Raw genomic sequence first — 23,814 nt, 5'->3', positions numbered from 1 at the left:
TTTCTCTTGACATGGTTTATGTTGGTGTCCTCCTTTCCAATTTCCAACCCTAGGATTTTAGCTTTATCAAAAATTTTCAATTTTTTAAAAATAAAACTTTCTTCTGCAACATTTATTTCACAGGACATCTCTTCAAATAGTGTTTCTTCTAATGGAAATATAATAATAAAAAATATATTTTCCTTTTTTCCAAATGCATTTGATTACCTTCTCCTTCTCCAACTATAGATTTAAGAAGCCTACAAACTTAATTATTTGTTTAATATTATTTTTATGAATTAACTGTATATATTACCTTGATCTTGAACACCTACTATAGTTTCACAATGTACCATATTATTAGGTTTTTTAACTGTTTCTTTACCATTAAAAAAGTTATATTTGTATGTTTAAAAAATACCTTTGTTCCCCTCGATATAGTGTTTTAAATTACTGAGGTTAGTCTTTATACGTAAAATTTTTCCCGTTAAGGAAGATAATTCAACATTGCCTAAATATGTATAAATATTTTGTTAAAAATTAGGATTTTACTATTAACAATTTTAACAATTGTATATGGGCCTACCCAAGGCTGCAACATTTTCCCTCCTTTCCTGTCAGCTCGACGATTATTCCACACAAGCACTTTATCATTTATGTGATAAAGTGCATTCTTAGCAGCATTACGAGTTTTATAATCTCGTTGCTGCTTAAGCTGAGCCTTTGCAATATTTTTTATTGCAGTATTGAATATGACTTCCATATTCTCAGCTGTACTCTTGTAATTGCTTTCATAATCAGTGTCAGATAGATCATCAAGATCTGTATCTGGTTCTCTATCATCCTTAAATAATAAAATATTTATTATGTAAATTTATTTTATACAAATAGTGATATATATCATACCTCACAGGGCAGTAGAGCTTTTCTGCCATACATCATCTCATATGGCGTGAATTTTGAGGATTCATGCGTTGATGTATTGTAGGCAAATACAATACCAGGGAAAACTCCAGGCCAATCCTTCTGATTGCCTTTTGTACACTTCAAAAGTGAATTTTGAAGAGTACGATTAGCTCTCTCTACCATGCCATTAGCCTGAGGATGGTAGGCGCTTGTCACTCTCTGATGGGTTCCCACGAGTTTGTGATATTCATTACTCACTTGATTTACAAACTCGCGTCCCTGATCATTGATTTGGACCTATAAATATGATAAATATCATTATATTATAAAAATTTCATCAACCTTGACTCTGCCATGCCTGCATAACAGTATATAAAAAGAGGGTCACTGAATGGGCATTCTTATCCTTTAAAGGTTGTGCTTCGATATATTTGGAAAAATAATCAACAGCAACTGCTATATATTTAAATCGCTCTATTTTGGATAAAGTATTCTGTATTATGTTTGGAAGTCATCAAGGAAGCATGCAATGGACTCATAAAGGTGCAGATAGCTGGAATAATTTAGTCAGGGATATGGAGAGACATGAAACATCCCCTGTTCATGCAGATTGTGAATCTGCACATATGGCATGGATTTCTCGGGGGCGTATTGATGACCACATTTTATTCAACCGAGAGGAAATTATAACCCAAAATCGTTATATTATTTAATAATATAATTGATGCTATTATGTATTTAATACGGGGCAATATTGCTTTTTGGGGAAGCAATTCTCATGATGGTAATTTTTCAAGACTTATAACTTTGATCTCAAAGAATGTTCCAGTATTAAGAGCATATCTAGAGAAAAATATTAGTTCACGAGGAAAAAGTGGTAATAAAATATTAAGGCAATAAACTTCATTTCCTATGGCCATGTTAAAAAATTGGCTGAGATAATAAAAATATTGAATGAAATAATTAAACAAATTGTGCCTTTAGCTTAATATTAGATGGTACATATGATATTTCAAAAAAGGAATGTGTTGCCTTAATTATAAGGTATATACAAGAATATCCACACCCACACCCAGTAGAAAGAATCATTAATATTTTACAACTTCTGACACAACAGGATAAAATATTAAAAATAATGTTCTAACTAAATTAAAGGCATTACATATTCCACTAGAATACATGATTGGGCAAAGTATGGATGGTGCTAGTAATATGAGAGGTGTTAATAAGGGAGTACAGGCTTTAATATTTAAAGAAGCTCCTAAAGCTACTTATGTCTGCATGCTCATAGGCTTAATTTAATTGTTATTCGTATATGTGGATATGGGAATGAAATTAAAAAAACTATGGGAATTTTAGATGAATTATATAATTTTATGAATGGAGTTAAACGCCAGGGTGTTTTTACCAAATTTCAAATGCAAAAAACCAAAAAACTCTCAAAAGAATAAAAAACAAAACAAGGTAAATAAATATAATTTTTTTAAGAATTTTATTTATTTTCAGAAATTGGGCATCATCTTTCAAAGCATTATAAATTTTTTTAGATGTTTATGAATATATAATAGCCTCCTTGACAGAGTTAAGCAATTCTGATGACGCAATCACATTTTCAATTTCTGAGGGATTGCTATCTAGAATAAAACGATATGATTTTATTTTAGGATAAGAATAATCTTAAAATGTACACATGAAACTTGCATTGAAATGCAGGCAATTGGAAATAATTTAGCAATGATGATTAAATTGATCCAACATACAAAAAATAAATTCCAAAGATTAAGGGGTAAATTATGATTCATGTATTTTAATTACATTTTCTAATTAAGCAAATGGTGATAATATATTAGCATCATTACATACCGATGTTAAATCATTTATGGATAAGAATAATGTTACAACCGATATTTATAATATTAAGTCAATATTTAAATTGGATCAAAAAGAGTTTGATAATTATATTGAACAACAAAAAGAAAAGTTTATGAAAAGTATATTTTAAAATAATATATATTTTTTTAGATATAAAAATGAAAAATTTTACCCAGTGATTAATATGATCATTGAACAATTAAATGAAAGATTTAATTATGAATCATTAAACTTTTTAAATCAGCTATTTTTACTCCTGCGGGATTAGCAGATAATGAGAATATAGAAATTTCCCAGATATCTGAAATTGTGTTTATATAATTTTGATGCACAGAAAATTATAGATGAATTTTCCAATTTTAGACCATCATACTTAGATTCCTTATCAATCATTTATAGTAAAGATTTAATCAATATTAGAAAAAATGATACCTTATATGATGAAAGTTATTAATTTTATTAACAACTTAATTTTAATATATGTTTACAGGTGAAAACATTATAAATGATAGTAAAATGACCGAAACAAAAAGATGGCTGAAATATTCATTTATTCTACCATATAGATTATTAATTAAATCAAGTTCTTTTCCTTATCTTAAAACGTTATATAAATATCTTATAACCCTCCCCACCACCTCATGCTCTGCTGAAAGAGCTATGAGTAAAGTCAAAATTGTTAAAACACGTATTCGAAATAAAATCTCTGATTCTTTTTTAGAAAATTTATTATTAATATCAAGTGAAATTGATATATATGATACATTTAAAACAGAAGATATTATTACAGATTTTGCGTTAACTTCTAAAAGACTATCTAATCTTTTAATTGGATAATCCTTTTTTTTCCATATTAAACAGCAATAAATTTAGACATTTGGCATTATAATTCCCTTTTTTCAATATTTGAATAAATTTGGATTACTAATCCCTTATTAGTTAGTCATTTTTAATTAGTCTTTTTCTGCACATATATTTATATTCCTTATGTTATATCTTTAACATTAAAAAAAATTATTATGTAGCAATTATAATATCCATTTTTTTTAAATATTAAATAGCAATATAGACATTTTGCATTATAATTCTCTTTTTTATTTGAATAAATTTGGATTACTAGTATTAGTTAGTTATTTATAATTAGTCTTTTTCTGCACACATATTTATATTCCTTATGTTATATATATTTTTAACATTAAAAAAATTATAAATAAAATAAAATTATTATGTGGAGATTAAAATATATAATTTTTTAAATTTCGATAATTTTTATACCAAATATTTTTCCTGTAATCTATATATCATTATTTCATAAAATATTCAGACTTATATTTATAAGATTATAATTTATTCTATCGTAATAATGTCACCGAAGGTGGCAAATTTTTTTAGGGGGGTAGGCTGAGGTTTTTGAGGGGGGTTTGCATCCAGTGAAAATCCTGTCATGTAGACGCTGCTATCAGTTAAAAGAAAGAGTATATTGGTACTATGATTTTAAAGTCATAAATTCATTTTGAGAAGTGGTGCAAGCTTTTTGGGCCATATCAGGTTAATGGCCTATATTTAAAAATATTCTATAAATTGAAACAGATTTTTATTTTGAGTACATCCCTGCTTATAAATTGCAAAATTAAAAAAAGATGAGGCAATTACAAATTCATTTTGTAACATAAGTATCAAGCATATAAAAAAATATTTAAATAAAAAATATGAGCAATTACAAATTCATTTTGTTATAATCATCTATATCTTAAGGTAGTTTAACCCTTATTCTGATATTTATTTCTATGTTTTTCACAAAATACAATACTTTAACCCGTTTATAAAATTATGTTAAATAGTGTAAATATACCTTTCAACTAATTTATCATATGTCTTGTTGATTCCAAAATGACCTGATAATGACATTTCTGTGATATTTGTGTCACATCCTCCATGGAATGAAACTAAAATATTATGTTGTTGACTAATGAGTGAGATTACCTCAGCATTATGTAGGTGATGGTAGAGTTTGCCATTCTTTAAGGAAAACTTGGCACATTTAACTCTAAGGTTTCTTTTCAACCCATGATCTCCGATATAGGAGGTTGGGTAAGTTTTGGATTTAAGGTAATTATAAACATTGACAATATTGATATTCACTATTTTATATATTTATAATATAATAATGATAATGATAATATTTACTTGATATTTTGAAAATTTGAAATTTTACCCACCAGGAGTTGAAGCGTGCATCATGTATTTTCACTAGTATATAGATCCCATACATGATGTCTACCCCTTTTATTATAGTGGACGGTACCACTATGTAGCCTGTTAGCAAAGTGAAGAAGGAAGAAGTACAATAATGGTGATGTATTAGTTCCGTTTCCGGCAGAATAGTGTTAAGGAAAAAATAAAAATAATGTCATATAAAAAAATGTACCTGCGTCCTTAAGTGGTATTTAGTGAGGCAACAAAAAAATAACCCTTATATCTTGTTAAGTATTGAGAGTTTATGTTAAGTTTGCATTAAGAGTCTCTTCCTTGTTTGTTGTTCGGTGTGCCAAAATATTGTATGTCCTGTAGATCTTATATGTTCTGTGCCAATGGTATTTGGGTTCGTCCGATATATTGCGTTATTATTATAGCCAGTTTATCTTCTCATTGCCTGTTATACAGCTAATATTTTCGTAATTGTTATCGTTATCGTCGCCGATATCGTGTGTCCAGAAAGGAAGGTCGTGGGTTATTAAAGGAAGTTAAGTTATGTTGTTGTTGTTCAGGTTATTATAAATACACTTATTCCATTTATTGCAAGAACGTAAAGGTGAAGAACGGTTGCGATATTATTTTAGGCCATATTTTAGCATGTATTGTAAATGTTCCTTTAGGTGTTTCTTGTTTTTGCTAAGTGCCATGAAATCTGCAAACGAGAGGTTAATCAGGTCCATATCTTTCAAACATTTCGCCAACCAATAGTATTTAGGGGTTTTCCTCCTACCGTCAGGGCACCATTTCAAGGACGAGAATATCATATTTTCCTGCGAGTGTCTTAAGCTATGGCCTAGTAATTCTAGTCTCCTCATGGGTATGAGACGATTGATTGGTAGGATGTCGCATCTATTCCAGAGCGTTGTATTTGATGTGTTGTATGGGTAATACGTTTTGGTGATTCTTCTAAGGCATTTGTTTATAAAAGTCTGAATTGTGCTGATGTTACTTTTTGAGTCTTGCCAAGTCTCCAGGCCGTAGGTAAAAATGGGTACAATTAGGGACTTGAAGAGTCTTATTTTTAAATTAGTTGATATATGGTTGGATGACCATAATTTCGACAGTTGATGATAGCGGAGTCTAGCATTATTCGTTCTCGATTTCGTATCTAAAAAGGTGAGGCCTAATGACGTTATCCTGGTTCCTAGGTATTTAAAATCTGACACTAATTCTATCGTATTACCCTCAAAGTTAAAGGGGTTTAAGTGACTCGCGAGGTGATTAGTTTGGTTTTTGTGTAGTTTACTCTTAGACCATATCCATCACAGTTGTTGACAAATAATGATAAAATATTTCTTAATTTGTATTCTGAGTTGGCTAGAATACATACGTCGTCAGCATAACATAGAAAGTTTAAAGAGTTGTGCATATCATTGAGGTGTTGTTGCTCACTGTTATATGTGTTGAGTGCATATTCATTAAAAATAATCGGTGAAAGGATGCATCCTTGTTTGAGGCCTCTATTTGCTTTAAAAGGTTGCGACTTCATATTTAAATGCTGAGGAACTACGCTAAGATTGTCGTAAATTATCTTAATTAGCGCTATCAGATGTTTATCTATTCCAATGTTTTCCAGCAAGGGCCATATCTTATTCTGAATTATGGAGTCAAAGGCTTGACTTAAATCAATCATCAGGGCAAAGATGGGGGGTTTATGCATTCTGGCCTTTTCCAGAATGACCTTAAGTGCCATGGTCAACTCCGTAGTATTTCTGCCCTTCCTGTATGATGTGATAGCATTAGAAAGGAATCTGTTAATGATTGGTTTAATCCTGACTGATATGTATGTGAACATTTTTAGTGTGACTGGAATTAGTGCAATACCCAGTGGCGTAGCTACGGGGGGGGTTTTCGGGTTTGAACCCCCCCCAGAGCAATTAATTTTTTTTTTAGAATATTCGTTTAAAAGACTCAAAAGTGACTTTATATCAAATAAATACCATGAATATTTATATTTTTCTGGTTTTGATGTTTGTGGAAGGATATTATTACTTTTAATTTTAAATATATATATAAATTATTCTGTATATTATTTTAAAGTCATTGATAATAATCTATTAATTTTAATAATATATTATTGATGCATTTTTAAAAAAATATTTATTATAAATTATCCAAGATATGGTTCGATAATAATAATATGAAATAAAAAAGTGCATAATCTACCCCCCCCCCCTCAGAGCAATTTTTTTTAGATTATTCGTTCAAAAGACTCAAAAGTGACTTTATATCAAATAAATACCATGAATATTTATATTTTTCTGGTTTTGATGTTTGTGGAAAGATATTATTACTTTTATATATATATAAATTATTCTGTATATTATTTTAAAGTCATTGATAATAATCTAATAAATTATAATAATATATTATTTATGCATATTTAAAAAAATATTTATTATAAATTATCCAAGATATGGTTCGAAAATAATAATATGAAATAAAAAAGTGCATAATCTACCCCCCCCCCCTCAGAGCCATTTTTTTAGATTATTCGTTCAAAAGACTCAAAAGTGACTTTATATCAAATAAATACCATGAATATTTATATTTTTCTGGTTTTGATGTTTGTGGAAGGATATTATTACTAATATATATATATAAATTATTCTGTATATTATTTTAAAGTCATTGATAATAATCTAATAAAATATAATAATATATTATTTATGCATATTTAAAAAAATATTTATTATAATTTATCGAAGATATGGTTCGAAAATAATAATATGAAAATAGTGCATAATCTACTTTCTCTGCTTTTATTTCTAATAATATATATTTGGTTTATATTTTGTAGCATTTTTATAAATGAAATTATTAAAGAGATTAAATTTATGACTAAAAAGTAAAGATTGTTATTTCCTATTTACGAACTTTAAGATTGAAGGAAATGGACATTAGAAAATATTTACTAAGTAACAAAAAAAATTTACCAGCTAATATCTCATGCAATTTATGCCCTGTTGAAAATGATAAGCATGATATAAATACACGAGGTTAAAAAATATTTAATCCAGTGTACTAATTAATATCTTATGCATTATAGGCTCTATTGAAAATAATAAGGATGATGTAAATACACCAGGTCAAAATAACATTTAATATAAAAGATATTTAAAATTAATAGCTAACTATTTTTATTTTAGAATTTAAAATTAAACACCTAGTCATAGTTTTAACTAAATTAAAATTGCCAGTACAAACCACTTTGGGTAATTTATTATTTTAAATAATATTGGCTAACCAAAATATTTTGACATTTATAAGATATACCCAAACGTAGGAGGGAAGAAAATGATCTTGATACACTCATTTATATACCCAAAGACCATATAAAATCACTACCTAGTACAAGTAATATAATCTATTAAGATTTAAATATTTTTTATTATAGATTTAGATATATCAAGTATTACATTTAATAAAAATGATGATAGTCAACAAAATGAACATACCAAATCACTAATTAATATAGAAAATCAAAATTTTAATGATGAACTTGATATCATAAGCAACAATTTACCACCCACATCAGGTATTTTATAATGACCTTATTTAAATGAATCACTAATTAATATAGAAAATCAAAATTTTAATGATGAACTTGATACCATAAGCAACAATTTACCACCCACATCAGGTATTTTATAATGACCTTATTTAAATGAATCACCAATTAATATAGAAAATCAGAATTTTAATGATGAACTTGATACCATAAGCAACAATTTACCACTCACCTCAGGTATTTTATGAACTTATATGACCTTATTTAAATGTATTCATTTAAATTTTAGAAATACCTAGATACTCTATAAAAAATTATGATAAAAATAAGCTAAATACACTTGATCACTTCAAATCTCTACCTAGTAAAAGTAATGTTAACTATTACCTTTAAATATTTATATCATAATTTTAGGTATATCAAGTATCACATTGAAGAAGAATGATAGTAGTCAACAAAATATTATAGGCTGTATCAATTTAGAATTTAAAGGTTATCTAATATGTTGTTTTATTTTAATTTATTTTTATAGGAATATCTCAATTAATATTCACACCAAGGGGTAAAAAAAATAGTGATAACAAACAAAAAAATACACTAAGTCACAACAAATCACTATCTAATAAATGTAATGTAATCAATTACTTATTAATATTTACATTAAAATTTTAGATATATAAAAAATCTAGGGAGAATTTAAATGGAAATGAAGTTCCACTCATGTCAGGTATTAGTCTTATTTAAATTATATTTATATAAAATCTTAGCAATTCCCACATACTCCAGAAAACTAAAGGATAATAGACAACCAATTATACTAGATCATTTAGAACCATCACCTACTACAAGTGATATAGTCTATTACTTTATACTTATAATAATCAAAAGTTGGTTCCAAAGCTAACATGTCATCTATGATTATTAGCCTAGGTTTCTCAATATTAATTTTAAACATCTATCATATATTGGTAAAAAAATATTGCCAACACAATTTTGATTTTTTCACTTTGAAGGATATCGACTTAAATTTACAGTTTAAAAAAAACATTTATTTTTTAACCTATAGTTTTAATGTGTTTACTAATTATAAAATATATCATTTATAATTAAGGCAATATAATATTTATAATTAAAGCAATTTATATGTGTAATACTAATATTTATAATTAAGGCAATACAATATTTATAATTAAAGCAATATAATATTTATAATTAAAGCAATATAATATTTATAATTAAAGCAATAAATATTTATAATTAAAGCAATATAATATTTATAATTAAATCAATATAATATTTATATTTTAAATAATCGCTTTTTATTTGTAAATAACTTCTAAAAGTATAATAAAATGAAACGTATATCAATAAAATTGTGTCAATGTGTTATTTTAATTAAAATTAGTGGCTCAATTTTAGCCGATATGGCTAACTCAATATATTAGCCAGAAAATTTTGCTCATGGAGATACAAGTTTTATATTATTCGAGAAATCTCTAGGCTTGAACAATATTTTTTGGCAAAAATATTGAGTTAGCTGTTTATAAAAATCAGCTCAAGTCGAGCCGTTTAACAACACTAATTAAAATAATTAATAATTCTAGGACTTTTATATTATCTTAAAAACCAATATCAGGCTTTTATATATGGGCCCCCTCTAAGGAAAATTCCTAGCTACGCCACTGCGTACAACTTATTTCTTTTTTTTTCTACTTGTTTCTTTTGTTTTCCCATCCTTTATTTTGTTATGAAATTGATATATTATACCTTATTTTTATATTGCATTTGAAACTGGTTCTTACCAGTTTCATGAATGATTGTATCGCGATTAAATAACAACTTTTTTTTCCCTTTTTGTTTTAAAAATTATAAAGGTTGAAAACAAAACACCTTTTTGGATCATTAATTATTTTCGTTCGTTTTGTAAATTGATATTTTTTTGAAATTTTACTTTGTTGAATAAACTTCGAATATTATTTTAACTACGTTGTCCAAGTGATTCCAGGACTAAATCGATAAAACCCGGCCCCCTGGATCCCGTCATCGATTATCCCGGACCCCCGATCACGGACTGTATTTTTCCCATTCAGACTAGGGAACCCATCGGTCCAAATATTACAGTTACATATATTTTTTGATTGATATTTTTCTTTTTGATCGGTAATTTTTTTATTTTTTGTGTTATATGTTTTTTTATGAAATTTTTTTAAATATATTTTTTTGATTGATATTTTTTTTAAAATTTATATTTGATATATATTTTGATCGCTAATTTTTTTAATTTTTGCTTATATGATTTTTATAATAAATTTATATTTGATATATCTTTTGATCGCTAATTTTTTTAATTTTTGCTTATATGATTTTTTTAATAAATTTTTTTGATTGATGTTTTTTAATATATTTTTTTAATAAATTTTTTTAAATTTATTTTTTTGATTGATATTTTTTAATATATTTTTTTAATAAATTTTTTTAAATATATTTTTTTAATTGATATTTTTTAATATATATTTTAAAAATGATTATAATATATTTATATTTTACGTAATTTTATCTATTATATATCTTTTGATAGATAATTTTTTAGGTAATAGTGATAAATATCATAATCGTTATTTTTGAACTTTTTTGAGTTTTTTTAAAGCAAATAGATAAAAATATATTTTGTAAATATGTTAAATTAATATTTCAGTGAAAGTGTACTATAGAAAAGTGACAATTGTCATAATCGTTATTTTTGAACTTTTTTGAGTTTTTTTAAAGTAAATGGGTAAAAATATGTTTTGTAAACATGTTAAATTAATATTTCAGTGAAAATGTACTATAGAAAAGTGACAATTGTCATAATCGTTATTTTTGAACTTTTTTTAGATTTTTTAAAGTAAATGGGTAAAAATATGTTTTGTAAACATGTTAAATTAATATTTCAGTGAAAGTGCACTATGGAAAAGTGACATTTGTCATAATCGTTATTTTTGTACTTATTTAAGTTTTTTTAAAGTAAATGGGTAAAAATATGTTTTGTAAACATGTTAAATTAATATTTCAGTGAAAGCGTACTATGAAAAAGTGACATTTGTCATAATCGTTATTTTTGAACTTTTTTGAGTTTTTTTAAAGTAAATGGGTAAAAATATGTTTTGTAAACATGTTAAATCAATATTTCAGTGAAAGTGTACTATAGAAAAGTGACAATTGTCATAATCGTTATTTTTGAACTTTTTTTAAAGTAAATTGGTAAAAATATGTTTTGTAAACATGTTAAATTAAAATTTCAGTGAAAGTGTATTATGGAAAAGTGATAATTGTCATAATTGTTATTTTTGAACTTTTTTGAGTTTTTTTAAAGTAAATGGGTAAAAATATGTTTTGTAAACATGTTAAATTAATATTTCAGTGAAAGTGTACTATAGAAAAGTGACAATTGTCATAATCGTTATTTTTAAACTTTTTTAAGTTTTTTTAAAGTAAATTGGTAAAAATATGTTTTGTAAACATGTTAAATTAATATTTCAGTGAAAGTGTATTATAGAAAAGTGACAATTGTCATAATCGTTATTTTTGAACTTTTTTAAGTTTTTTTAAAGTAAATTGGTAAAAATATGTTTTGTAAACATGTTAAATTAATATTTCAGCGAAAGTGTACTATAGAAAAGTGACAATTGTCATAATCGTTATTTTTGAACTTTTTAATATTTTTTAAAAGTAAATCGGTAAAAATATATATTGTAAAAATGTTAAATTAAAATTTCAGTGAAGATATACCATAGAAAAGTGGCAATTGTCATAATCGTTATTTTTGAACTTTTTTGAATTTTTTTAAAGTAATATATAATGTAAATATGTTAAATTAAAATTTCAGTGAAGATATACCATAAAAAAGTGACAATTGTCATAATCGTTATTTTTGAACTGTTTTGAATTTTTTTAAAGTAAATAGGTAAAAATATATTGTAAAAATGTTAAATTAAAATTTCAGTGAAGATATACCATAGAAATATGACAATTGTCATAATCGTTATTTTTGAACTTTTTTGAATTTTTTAAAAGAAAACTGGTAAATATATATTGTAAACATGTTAAATTAAAATTTTATTGAAGATACCACAGAAAAGTGACAATTGTCATAATCATTATTTTTGAACTTTTTTGTTAAAGCAAGGTAAAATAATATAGAATTTACCCCTATCAATTAACTAAAAGTGCGTATATGATGTTACAAAAATATAAAAAAATAAATAAAATAATGACCTTATAAAATTTGTGAGAAATATTTTAAAAAAAGATTATAAACCCGAGGAAAATTTAAAACATAAATTGGCCAAAGGCCTTCAAAGAGAGAGCCTAGCATAATTCAATAAAATATAGTGGAAAATTTAAAACATAAATTGGCCAAAGGCCTTCAAAGAGAGAGCCTAGCATAATTCAATAAAATATAGTAAAAAAAAAATATCTAAAGGCCTTCATTTTTCGAAAAAAACTTATATAAACTTAGAATGTTATGTGTATAATCTTAGTAATTGTTTAAAATAAATATAAATATGAGGGCTAACTTTGAAAATGCCAAATTTAATTTCGTAATTATATTCATTTTTGAAAAGCTATTTAATACTTTGATAGATTTAAATTTCAATAGTAGCTCTAACTTGTAATTTCAGATCGTTCACTAAAGTGAATTAATATTCAAAATGTATTTACTCACAGAATTGAAATAAATAAGTCAAAGATATTATAGTTAGTTGATATACAAATAACCGATGCAGGATTCTATATTTAAATATATTTCGTAGTTAACATGTAGGAAAAAATAAATTAATCTTACAATTATTTTAATCTTATATTGGCCTACTATTATAAATTATATTAAAAAAACATTTCCGGATGTTATGAAGATTAAAGTTTAATCATAATAGTGGAATTTATTTTCATTTAAAGTGATAAATGTTTTATTAATAAAATCTTGAATTTAATCAAATCAAGGAATGACGATTTGCAGGAAAATATCTCATCATTAATTTTGAATATATAAATAAAAGCGAATTTAGGAATTTTATTGTTGATATTACTGTTAGTGACTTAAAAATATAAAATATATCTAAACTGAAATTTTAATTTAATATGTTTAAAAAACATATTTTTACCCAGTTATAAAAAAAGTTGAAAAATAACGATTATGACAATTGTCACTTTTCTATAGAACACTTTCACTGAAATATTATTTTAACATGCATACAAAACATATTTTTACCGATTTACTTTAAAAAAAGTTCAAAAATAACGAGTATGACAATTGTCACTTTTCTATAATACACTTTCCCTGAAATATAAATTTAACAGGTATACAAAACATATTTTAACCCATTTACTTTAAAAAATCTCAAAAAAGTTTAAAAATAACGATTGTCACTTTTCCATAGTACACTTTCACTGAAATATTAATTTCACATGTATACAAAACATATTTTTACCTATTTACTTTAAAAAATCTTAAAAAAGTTTAAAAATAACGATTATGACAATTGCCATTTTCTAGTGTTGTAAACGAACGCGTTCAAAATGAACGCGTTCGTGAACGAAGTTCGTTTTTTTTGAAAAACGGCGTTCCTTTTTTTTGACAAACTTTGAACGTGAACGCGTTCCTTTTCTTTGATGAACGCGTTCAATTTTACGTTCGTTCAATTTTAAAAACACTTTTTATTTTTATTTATTTGAAAAATTAATATTAATCCACATTTTTTAACAAAAAAGTCTTATATTTTTATTTTTTGAAAAATTAATATTTAATCCAATTTTTTAACAAAAAAGTCTTATATTTTTTAATCAGCTGTTTCTTTTTCGTCTTTCATATTGCAATTAACGTACCATAACGTGATAATGCTAGAGAGGATAAGATTAAAGTTTATTAATTTGAATATTTTATATTTTAATTTAATAGATTAGCATTTGCATGGATATAAATATTTCATCATCAGATTCTGAAAATCAAAATTCAATATTAGATGAATTAGAATTACCATGTCCCAAATATCAAAAATATTTCACTGTTTTAAAATCAATTCCGAGATATCCTTTTTTTTGACGAGGAAGAAGAGGGCAGATTGGAGGATGATAACATAGCTCAATTTTTTGAGACAATGGATAAAACATTAAATGTTTTTAATAAATTCCCCCTTTTAAAAGAATTGTTTATCAAGTATAACACCGCAATCCCTTCATCTGCCCCTGTTGAGCGAGTTTTTAGTATAGCTAACGCTGTATTAACTGCCAAGCGATTATTAAAAATTAATAAGAAAATTTTTTTATAAATTTATTTTTTTATCGCTCTATTATATTGTATTTATAATTGTATTATCAAAATAAAACTATTTTTTATCATGGCTAATATATTGTGTTGAAAAATATAAGGCATTTATTTATATTAAATTAAAAAAAAAATTTATCATAAAATTTTGAACGCATGAACGCGTTCATGAACTTGAACGCGTTCCTTTTTTTGAATTTGAACGTGAACGTGAACGCGTTCGATTTTTGTCAATGAACGTTGAACGCGAACGCGTTCGATTTTTTTAAAAATGTTTACAGCACTACCATTTTCCCATAGTACACTTTCACTGAAATTTTAATTAAACATGTTTACAAAACATATTTTTACCCATTTACTTTAAAAAAATTCAAAAAAGTTCAAAAATAACGATTAGGACAATTGTCACTTTTCTATAATACACCTTCACCGAAATATTAATGTAACATGTTTACAAAACATATTTTTACCAATTTACTTTAAAATAACTTAAAAAAGTTCAAAAATAACGATTATGACCATTGTCACTTTTCCATAGTACACTTTCACTGAAATTTTAATTAAACATGTTTACAAAACATATTTTTTCCCATTTACTTTAAAAGATCTTAAAAAAGTTCAAAAATAACGATTATGACAATTGTCACTTTTCCATTGTACACTTTCACTGAAATATTAATTTAACATGTTTACAAAACATATTTTTATCCATTTACTTTAAAAAAAGTTTTAAAATAACGATTATGACAATTGTCACTTTTCCATAGTACACTTTCACTGAAATATTAATTTAAGATGTTTATAAAACATATTTTTACCCATTTACTTTAAAAAAAGTTCAAAATAACGATTATGACAATTGTCACTTTTCCATAGTGCACTTTCACTGAAATATCAATTTAACATGTTTACAAAACATATTTTTACCAATTTACTTTAAAAAAAGTTCAAAAATAACGATTATGACAATTGTCACTTTTCCATAGTACACTTTCACTGAAATATTAATTTAACATGTTTACAAAACATATTTTTACCCATTTACTTTAAAAAAACTCAAAAAAGTTCAAAAATAACGATTATGACAATTATCACTTTTCCATAGTACACTTTCACTGAAATATTAATTTAATATGTTTACAAAACATTTTTTTACCCATTTACTTTAAAAAAACTCAAAAAAGTTCAAAAATAACGATTTGTCACTTTTCCATAGTACACTTTAACTGAAATATCAATTTGATATGTTTACAAAACATATTTTTACCCATTTACTTTAAAAAATCTAAGAAAAGTTTAAAAATAACAATTATGACAATTGTCACTTTTCCATAGTACACTTTCACTTTAATTTATTATGTTTACTAAATATATTTTTACCCATTTACTTTAAAAAATCTAAAAAAATTTCAAAAATAACGATTATGACAATTTTCACTTTTCCATAGTGTACTTTCACTGAAATATTAATTTAACATGTTTATAAAACATATTTTTACCCATTTACTTTAAAAAAACTCAAAAAAGTTCAAAAATAACGATTATGACAATTGCCACTTTTCTATAGTACACTTTCACTGAAATATTAATTTAACATATTTACAAAACATATTTTTATCTATTTGCTTTAAAAAAACTCAAAAAAGTTCAAAAATAACGATTATGACATTTGTCACTATTACCTAAAAAATTATCTATCAAAAGATATATAATAGATAAAATTACGTAAAATATAATTATATAATAATCATTTTAAAAATATATATTAAAAAATATCAATTAAAAAAATATATTTAAAAAAATTTATTAAAAAAATATATTAAAAAAATTTATTAAAAAATCATATAACACAAAAATTAAAAAAATTAGCGATCAAAAGATATATCAAATATAAATTAAACATATAAACACAAAAAATAAAAAATATAAAAAAAAATATCAATCAAAAAAATTTATTAAAAAAAATCATATAATACAAAAATAAAATATAAAAAAAAATATCAATCAAAAATATATATTTAAAAAAATTTATTAAAAAAACATATAACACAAAAAATTAAAAAATTAGCGATCAAAAGATATATCAAGAAAAAAAATATATATTTAAAAAAAAATATCAATCAAAAAAATATATTTAAAAAAATTTATTAAAAAAACATATATCACAAAAAAAAAAAATTAGCGATCAAAATATATTAAAAAAAAATATCAATCAAAAAATATATTGTAACAAATTAAAACATATTTTAAAAAAAATATAAAATAAATTTATAATAATAAATTAATATTAAATAATAATAAATAAATCTGAAATAAATAATAAATTTAGTAATTTGTAAAATAGAATACATTGCCTGATTTAATCCGGTGTAGCGTGATTAATTAACTCCCCTTATCAAATACCTCTGAGTTAAGTTGTAACTATGATAGATTAACTCCCCCTTTGATAAACAGTGTTAATGAGGGAGTTAATTATTAACAAAAATCTTAATTACAATGTTAATTGATAGAGAGAGTTATATGATCATACTGTTTTTTTTTATTACTGAAATTCTTATAAATTTAATTTTTGATTTTCCTAATTTTCGAAATGAAAAATGCAAAACAACCAAAATAATTCTAAAGTGGATTTTTAAAAAAAATTGAGATCACTTTTTAAACAAATGGAAAATAATTTTTTCAAAAATGGATGTCGAAGCTTTTTCAAATCGGGCAATTTGATAGTCGTAAACATTACAAGTAGAGAAGAGCAAATAATAATATATATAATGATATGATCTTTACAAATGGATGTGTCTGGAAAATAGTATTACTTAATGTATAGATAGAATTTGTTTTTTAGGATTGATGGATTGATATTAAATACCAAATGATTATGAAAGGGGATATTAACATGAGACAATGTAATGTTCAGTCCAACTCTTTTGAATATGATGGAACAAGAGTCAGGTTATCAAACTTTTTTTCTTTATGTCTCAGGTTAGTATTTACTTATTTCTTATAATTATTTCTTCAATATACTTTATTCATTTTTCATATTTATGTTTATTTACTTATTTCTTATATATACTTTATTTATTTTCATATTTATGCTTATTTACTTATTTCTTGTATATACTTTATTTATTTTCAGATTTATGCTTTATTTTCATGTATATTTTTTCCTGTATATACCTCTTACATATATATACCTATGCTTTATCCATTTATGTATATTATTTTTATCTCTCATGTATATATTTCTCATATTTATGATGGGAAGGAATTAAATTCACTTAAGATTAATACAATAATTAGCTTTTGTGTCAGTAGATTAAACTTTATACTAGAAATTACATTATTTACATAGCATTGAGACAAGTTTTGTCTACATCCCCTTATACTTAAACAATTTAAAACTTTAACCTTAACAATAATCATAGCAATAACATAAAACATGTTAGTAGTTTTAAACTCTACATCCCCTTATACTTAAACGATTTGAAACTTTAACCTTAACATATAATCATAGCAATAATATAAAACATGTTAGTAGATTTAAACTTTTATACTAGGAATTATATTATTTATAATTGTTTTGAGACAAGTTTTGTCTACATCCCCTTATACTTAACACTTTGAAACCTTCAATCTTAACATATAATCATAGCAACAATATAAAACACAAATTTAGGATCAGTTTACCATGCACCTGACTAATTTCTAGTCTTTCCTTAGGCAATAAACCCTTAAACATAAATTTACTTCCCTGGTCAACCTTCATAAAATCTTGAATTTTTATAAATCTCCTTTTACTTAGGTTATTTTCTTATTGACTATTAAATATTTTTTATCCCCCTTATCCTTTAATACTTTTCTATAATTTATCGTCCATCTTTTAATACTTTTCTATAATTTATCGTCCATCTTTTAATAATTTGTTTCTTACCCCTTGGATAACTTATTATTCTTCCACCTCCATTTTGAAATTTTTCCCTCCCTTTTTATGACTTATTTTTACTTTTTATTTTATTTATTTCTAGTTTCTCACGTTTTTGTTTTTCCCTTTCAAAATAAACTTTTTACATTTTACGCCCTCCATCTTTTAATAATTTTTGTTTTACCCCTTCTTGCATAACTTTTATTCTTTTCGTCACCATTTTGGATTTTTCCCTCCCTTTATTATTTATAGTTATTTATTTATTTTTCCCCTTTATTTTTTATTTTTGTCTCCTTCTAGTTTCCCATATGGGTTTAGCTTTTCCTTTAAAATAAATAAGTAAATTTGTAAACAATTTTAAATAATACGAAATAGGATTTAATTGTTTTTGGAAAATAAATTAGTATTGTTAAGATTTATAAACATGTATATCTCTCATGTTTCTAATTATTTTCATTGTGTTTTATTATAAACAAACTAAAAAATCATTAAAAAAAAACTTTAATAATTTTCTGCAAAAATTTTATTTCGCTAATTTTACTGTTATAATAATTTTTGCCTTATCTTGTTGCTTACCCAATTGTATCGGATCCAAACTTACACATCGAAACAGGTTAATTTCTTTTTACTACTTTACTTCCCTTAATATAATTCCTTCGTATTTTCTTCCCCTGTTTTTGGCCCTATTAATTTTTTTTTTCTTCTAGTTTATCTTAGAATCCATTATAATTGGTATTAAGTTCTATTATGACGTTTCCCTATGACCTTTTATTAGTTCTTATGTGACGTTTCCAAAGGACTACACCCTTTATTGATGACTTTTTACAAGGTGACCCAATTTTTCTCTAAGCTTGAATGTATAGCTACACTATTTGCTCCTCGACAAATTTCTTTTATCCCCTACAAAATATTTACTTGTACTCTAGTGTATACATTAGAATAGAGGTTTCGTAATCACGTTAGAAGAGGCAGCCTGAATCTGGGTCAAAATTTTTTTTTACTTAGCTAGGTAATGGCATTTAATGTACTTCCGTTCGTATTTTTTTCTACCCCTGTCTGCCCCTCTCAAATTTTTCTTTAATGCCTGTCTTTTCTTCTGAATTTATTGATCTTCAATCTGTTATGATTTCTATATAGTTCCATGTACTTTACTCTCTGCATTGGTGCCTCTATATGTGATCCAATTTCACAGCTATCCTATCAGCTCCTCGATTTTCTATCCCCTAAAAGACAAACTCTGCTCGGTCCAAACGTATACCTTTGAATAGAGGGCAATATAATATAATATTACTTTTGCCACATTACTATAAAAGGCCTCTATCTTCTCAAATCTGCATTTTGTAAAAGTTTTACTTTTATTTTTCCCTTCAAATTTTAAATCTTTTTCTACTAATATGTCTATGTCAATTCGATCTTTTTCAAAGAGCAGTAATTGGATAATCTTGGGCGACTTGAACATTAGGATTGGGAAGGAGGAATCCGACAGTATTTTGGGAAGTTTCTCTTATTATAAAACTTAAACTATTTATGAAATGTTATATACCTTCAAACTACAGTTATACAGGATTTCTCATTTATTACTTTAAATAGGTAGTTGTTTAGGTTGTTAATAATATATTTCAGTCTTTCTAATCTTAGTTTCTCCGTATTGTATAATAAAAAATAAACTTACAAATTAAATAATTTCTTTTTAATTCTTCTAATGTATTTAATATGAACAAACTACAGTTATACAAGATTTTTCATTTATTACTTTAAATGGGTAGTTGTTTAGGTTGATAATATATTTCAGTCATTTTAATCTTAGCTTCTCCGTATTGTATATTAAAAATTAACTTACAAAAATGGATGACATCAATTATACTAAACTTCCCTAAAAATAAGTCCCCAAACTGCCTTAAAGATTACAGAGGTATTGCCAGTGGCGTAGCTTGGAATTTTTCTTAGAGGGGGTCCATAGTTCACGTTCACGTTCAAATTCAAAAAAAGGAACGCGTTCAAGTTCATGAACGCGTTCATGCGTTCAAAATTTTATGATAAATTTTTTTTTAAATTTAATATAAATAAATGCCTTATATTTTTCAACACAATATATTAGCCATGATAAAAAATAGTTTTATTTTGATAATACAATTATAAATACAATATAATAGAGCGATAAAAAAATAAATTTATAAAAAAATTTTCTTATTAATTTTTAATAATCGCTTGGCAGTTAATACAGCGTTAGCTATACTAAAAACTCGCTCAACAGGGGCAGATGAAGGGATTGCGGGGTTATACTTGATAAACAATTCTTTGAAAAGGGGGAATTTATTAAAAACATTTAATGTTTTATCCATTGTCTCAAAAAATTGAGCTATGTTATCATCCTCCAATCTGCCCTCTTCTTCCTCGTCAAAAAAAAGGATATCTCGGAATTGATTTTAAAACAGTGAAATATTTTTGATATTTGGGACATGGTAATTCTAATTCATCTAATATTGAATTTTGATTTTCAGAATCTGATGATGAAATATTTATATCCATGCAAATGCTAATCTATTAAATTAAAATATAAAATATTCAAATTAATAAACTTTAATCTTATCCCTCTAGCATTATCACGTTATGGTACGTTAATTGCAATATGAAAGAGGAAAAAGAAACAGCTGATTAAAAAATATAAGACTTTTTTGTTAAAAAATTGGATTAAATATTAATTTTTCAAAAAATAAAATATAAGACTTTTTTGTTAAAAAATGTGGATTAATATTAATTTTTCAAATAAATAAAAATAAAAAGTGTTTTTAAAATTTAACGAACGTAAAATTGAACGCGTTCATCAAAGAAAAGGAACGCGTTCACGTTCAAAGTTTGTCAAAAAAAAGGAACGCCGTTCATCACTTTTTTTCAAAAAAAACGAACTTCGTTCACGACACTAGAAAATGGCAATTGTCATAATCGTTATTTTTGAACTTTTTTAAAGTAAATAGGTAAAAATATGTTTTGTATACATGTGAAATTAATATTTCAGTGAAAGTGTACTATGGAAAAGTGACAATCGTTATTTTTAAACTTTTTTGAGATTTTTTAAAGTAAATGGGTTAAAATATGTTTTGTAAACCTGTTAAATTTATATTTCAGGGAAAGTGTATTATAGAAAAGTGACAATTGTCATACTCGTTATTTTTGAACTTTTTTTAAAGTAAATCGGTAAAAATATGTTTTGTATGCATGTTAAGATAATATTTCAGTGAAAGTATACTATAGAAAAGTGACAATTGTCATAATCGTTATTTTTCAACTTTTTTTATAACTGGGTAAAAATATGTTTTTTAAACATATTAAATTAAAATTTCAGTTTAGATATATTTTATATTTTTAAGTCACTAACAGTAATATCAACAATAAAATTCCTAAATTCGCTTTTATTTATATATTCAAAATTAATGATGAGATATTTTCCTGCAAATCGTCATTCCTTGATTTGATTAAATTCAAGATTTTATTAATAAAACATTTATCACTTTAAATGAAAATAAATTCCACTATTATGATTAAACTTTAATCTTCATAACATCCGGAAATGTTTTTTTAATATAATTTATAATAGTAGGCCAATATAAGATTAAAATAATTGTAAGATTAATTTATTTTTTCCTACATGTTAACTACGAAATATATTTAAATATAGAATCCTGCATCGGTTATTTGTATATCAACTAACTATAATATCTTTGACTTATTTATTTCAATTCTGTGAGTAAATACATTTTGAATATTTATTCACTTTAGTGAACGATCTGAAATTACAAGTTAGAGCTACTATTGAAATTTAAATCTATCAAAGTATTAAATAGCTTTTCAAAAATGAATATAATTACGAAATTAAATTTGGCATTTTCAAAGTTAGCCCTCATATTTATATTTATTTTAAACAATTACTAAGATTATACACATAACATTCTAAGTTTATATAAGTTTTTTTCGAAAAATGAAGGCCTTTAGATATTTTTTTTTTACTATATTTTATTGAATTATGCTAGGCTCTCTCTTTGAAGGCCTTTGGCCAATTTATGTTTTAAATTTTCCTCGGGTTTATAATCTTTTTTTAAAATATTTCTCACAAATTTTATAAGGTCATTATTTTTATTTATTTTTTTATATTTTTGTAACATCATATACGCACTTTTAGTTAATTGATAGGGGTAAATTCTATATTATTTTACCTTGCTTTAACAAAAAAGTTCAAAAATAATGATTATGACAATTGTCACTTTTCTGTGGTATCTTCAATAAAATTTTAATTTAACATGTTTACAATATATATTTACCAGTTTTCTTTTAAAAAATTCAAAAAAGTTCAAAAATAACGATTATGACAATTGTCATATTTCTATGGTATATCTTCACTGAAATTTTAATTTAACATTTTTACAATATATTTTTACCTATTTACTTTAAAAAAATTCAAAACAGTTCAAAAATAACGATTATGACAATTGTCACTTTTTTATGGTATATCTTCACTGAAATTTTAATTTAACATATTTACATTATATATTACTTTAAAAAAATTCAAAAAAGTTCAAAAATAACGATTATGACAATTGCCACTTTTCTATGGTATATCTTCACTGAAATTTTAATTTAACATTTTTACAATATATATTTTTACCGATTTACTTTTAAAAAATATTAAAAAGTTCAAAAATAACGATTATGACAATTGTCACTTTTCTATAGTACACTTTCGCTGAAATATTAATTTAACATGTTTACAAAACATATTTTTACCAATTTACTTTAAAAAAACTTAAAAAAGTTCAAAAATAACGATTATGACAATTGTCACTTTTCTATAATACACTTTCACTGAAATATTAATTTAACATGTTTACAAAACATATTTTTACCAATTTACTTTAAAAAAACTTAAAAAAGTTTAAAAATAACGATTATGACAATTGTCACTTTTCTATAGTACACTTTCACTGAAATATTAATTTAACATGTTTACAAAACATATTTTTACCCATTTACTTTAAAAAAACTCAAAAATAACAATTATGACAATTATCACTT

At 24.6% G+C, this 23,814-nt stretch overlaps 3 protein-coding genes and 1 long non-coding RNA gene across 4 annotated transcripts; 1 reads left to right on the top strand and 3 right to left on the bottom strand.

The window, feature by feature from the left end:
- Nucleotides 1-240: 240 nt before the first annotated feature.
- On the bottom strand, nucleotides 241-614 carry LOC135922042 (uncharacterized). The gene is made up of 3 exons (XR_010570707.1): nucleotides 566-614; nucleotides 401-490; nucleotides 241-358 (listed from the first exon to the last, which is right to left on the bottom strand). It is a non-coding gene; the product is annotated as an uncharacterized LOC135922042 (long non-coding RNA).
- A 19-nt stretch (nucleotides 615-633) lies between these two features.
- LOC135922733 (uncharacterized) lies at nucleotides 634-1,254 on the bottom strand. The gene is made up of 4 exons (XM_065457184.1): nucleotides 1,228-1,254; nucleotides 886-1,182; nucleotides 687-823; nucleotides 634-652 (listed from the first exon to the last, which is right to left on the bottom strand). The coding sequence occupies exons 2-4, from the start codon at nucleotides 1,066-1,068 to the stop codon at nucleotides 634-636; spliced, it is 339 nt and encodes a 112-aa protein (XP_065313256.1). The 5' UTR covers nucleotides 1,069-1,182; nucleotides 1,228-1,254.
- Nucleotides 1,255-5,588: 4,334 nt separating this feature from the next.
- On the bottom strand, nucleotides 5,589-6,808 carry LOC135922726 (uncharacterized). The gene is made up of 2 exons (XM_065457174.1): nucleotides 6,260-6,808; nucleotides 5,589-6,197 (listed from the first exon to the last, which is right to left on the bottom strand). Exons 1-2 carry the CDS (start codon nucleotides 6,806-6,808, stop codon nucleotides 5,589-5,591), a joined length of 1,158 nt encoding a protein of 385 aa, XP_065313246.1.
- A 1,098-nt stretch (nucleotides 6,809-7,906) lies between these two features.
- Nucleotides 7,907-9,544, top strand: LOC135922716 (dr1-associated corepressor homolog). Its single transcript, XM_065457164.1, has 12 exons — nucleotides 7,907-8,012; nucleotides 8,063-8,101; nucleotides 8,163-8,228; nucleotides 8,284-8,370; nucleotides 8,411-8,551; nucleotides 8,597-8,656; nucleotides 8,702-8,761; nucleotides 8,814-8,894; nucleotides 8,939-9,016; nucleotides 9,057-9,152; nucleotides 9,197-9,251; nucleotides 9,292-9,544. The coding sequence occupies exons 1-11, from the start codon at nucleotides 7,907-7,909 to the stop codon at nucleotides 9,202-9,204; spliced, it is 822 nt and encodes a 273-aa protein (XP_065313236.1). The 3' UTR covers nucleotides 9,205-9,251; nucleotides 9,292-9,544.
- The last annotated feature ends 14,270 nt before the right edge of the window (nucleotides 9,545-23,814 follow it).

Source organism: Gordionus sp. m RMFG-2023, chromosome 1 (genome assembly GCF_954871325.1).
Source record: "Gordionus sp. m RMFG-2023 chromosome 1, tfGorSpeb1-WG-v2, whole genome shotgun sequence".
NCBI lineage: Eukaryota > Metazoa > Nematomorpha > Gordioida > Chordodea > Parachordodidae > Gordionus > Gordionus sp. m RMFG-2023.
Note: the sequence above shows the minus strand (reverse complement) of the source record. Positions and strands in the feature narration are given on the sequence as shown.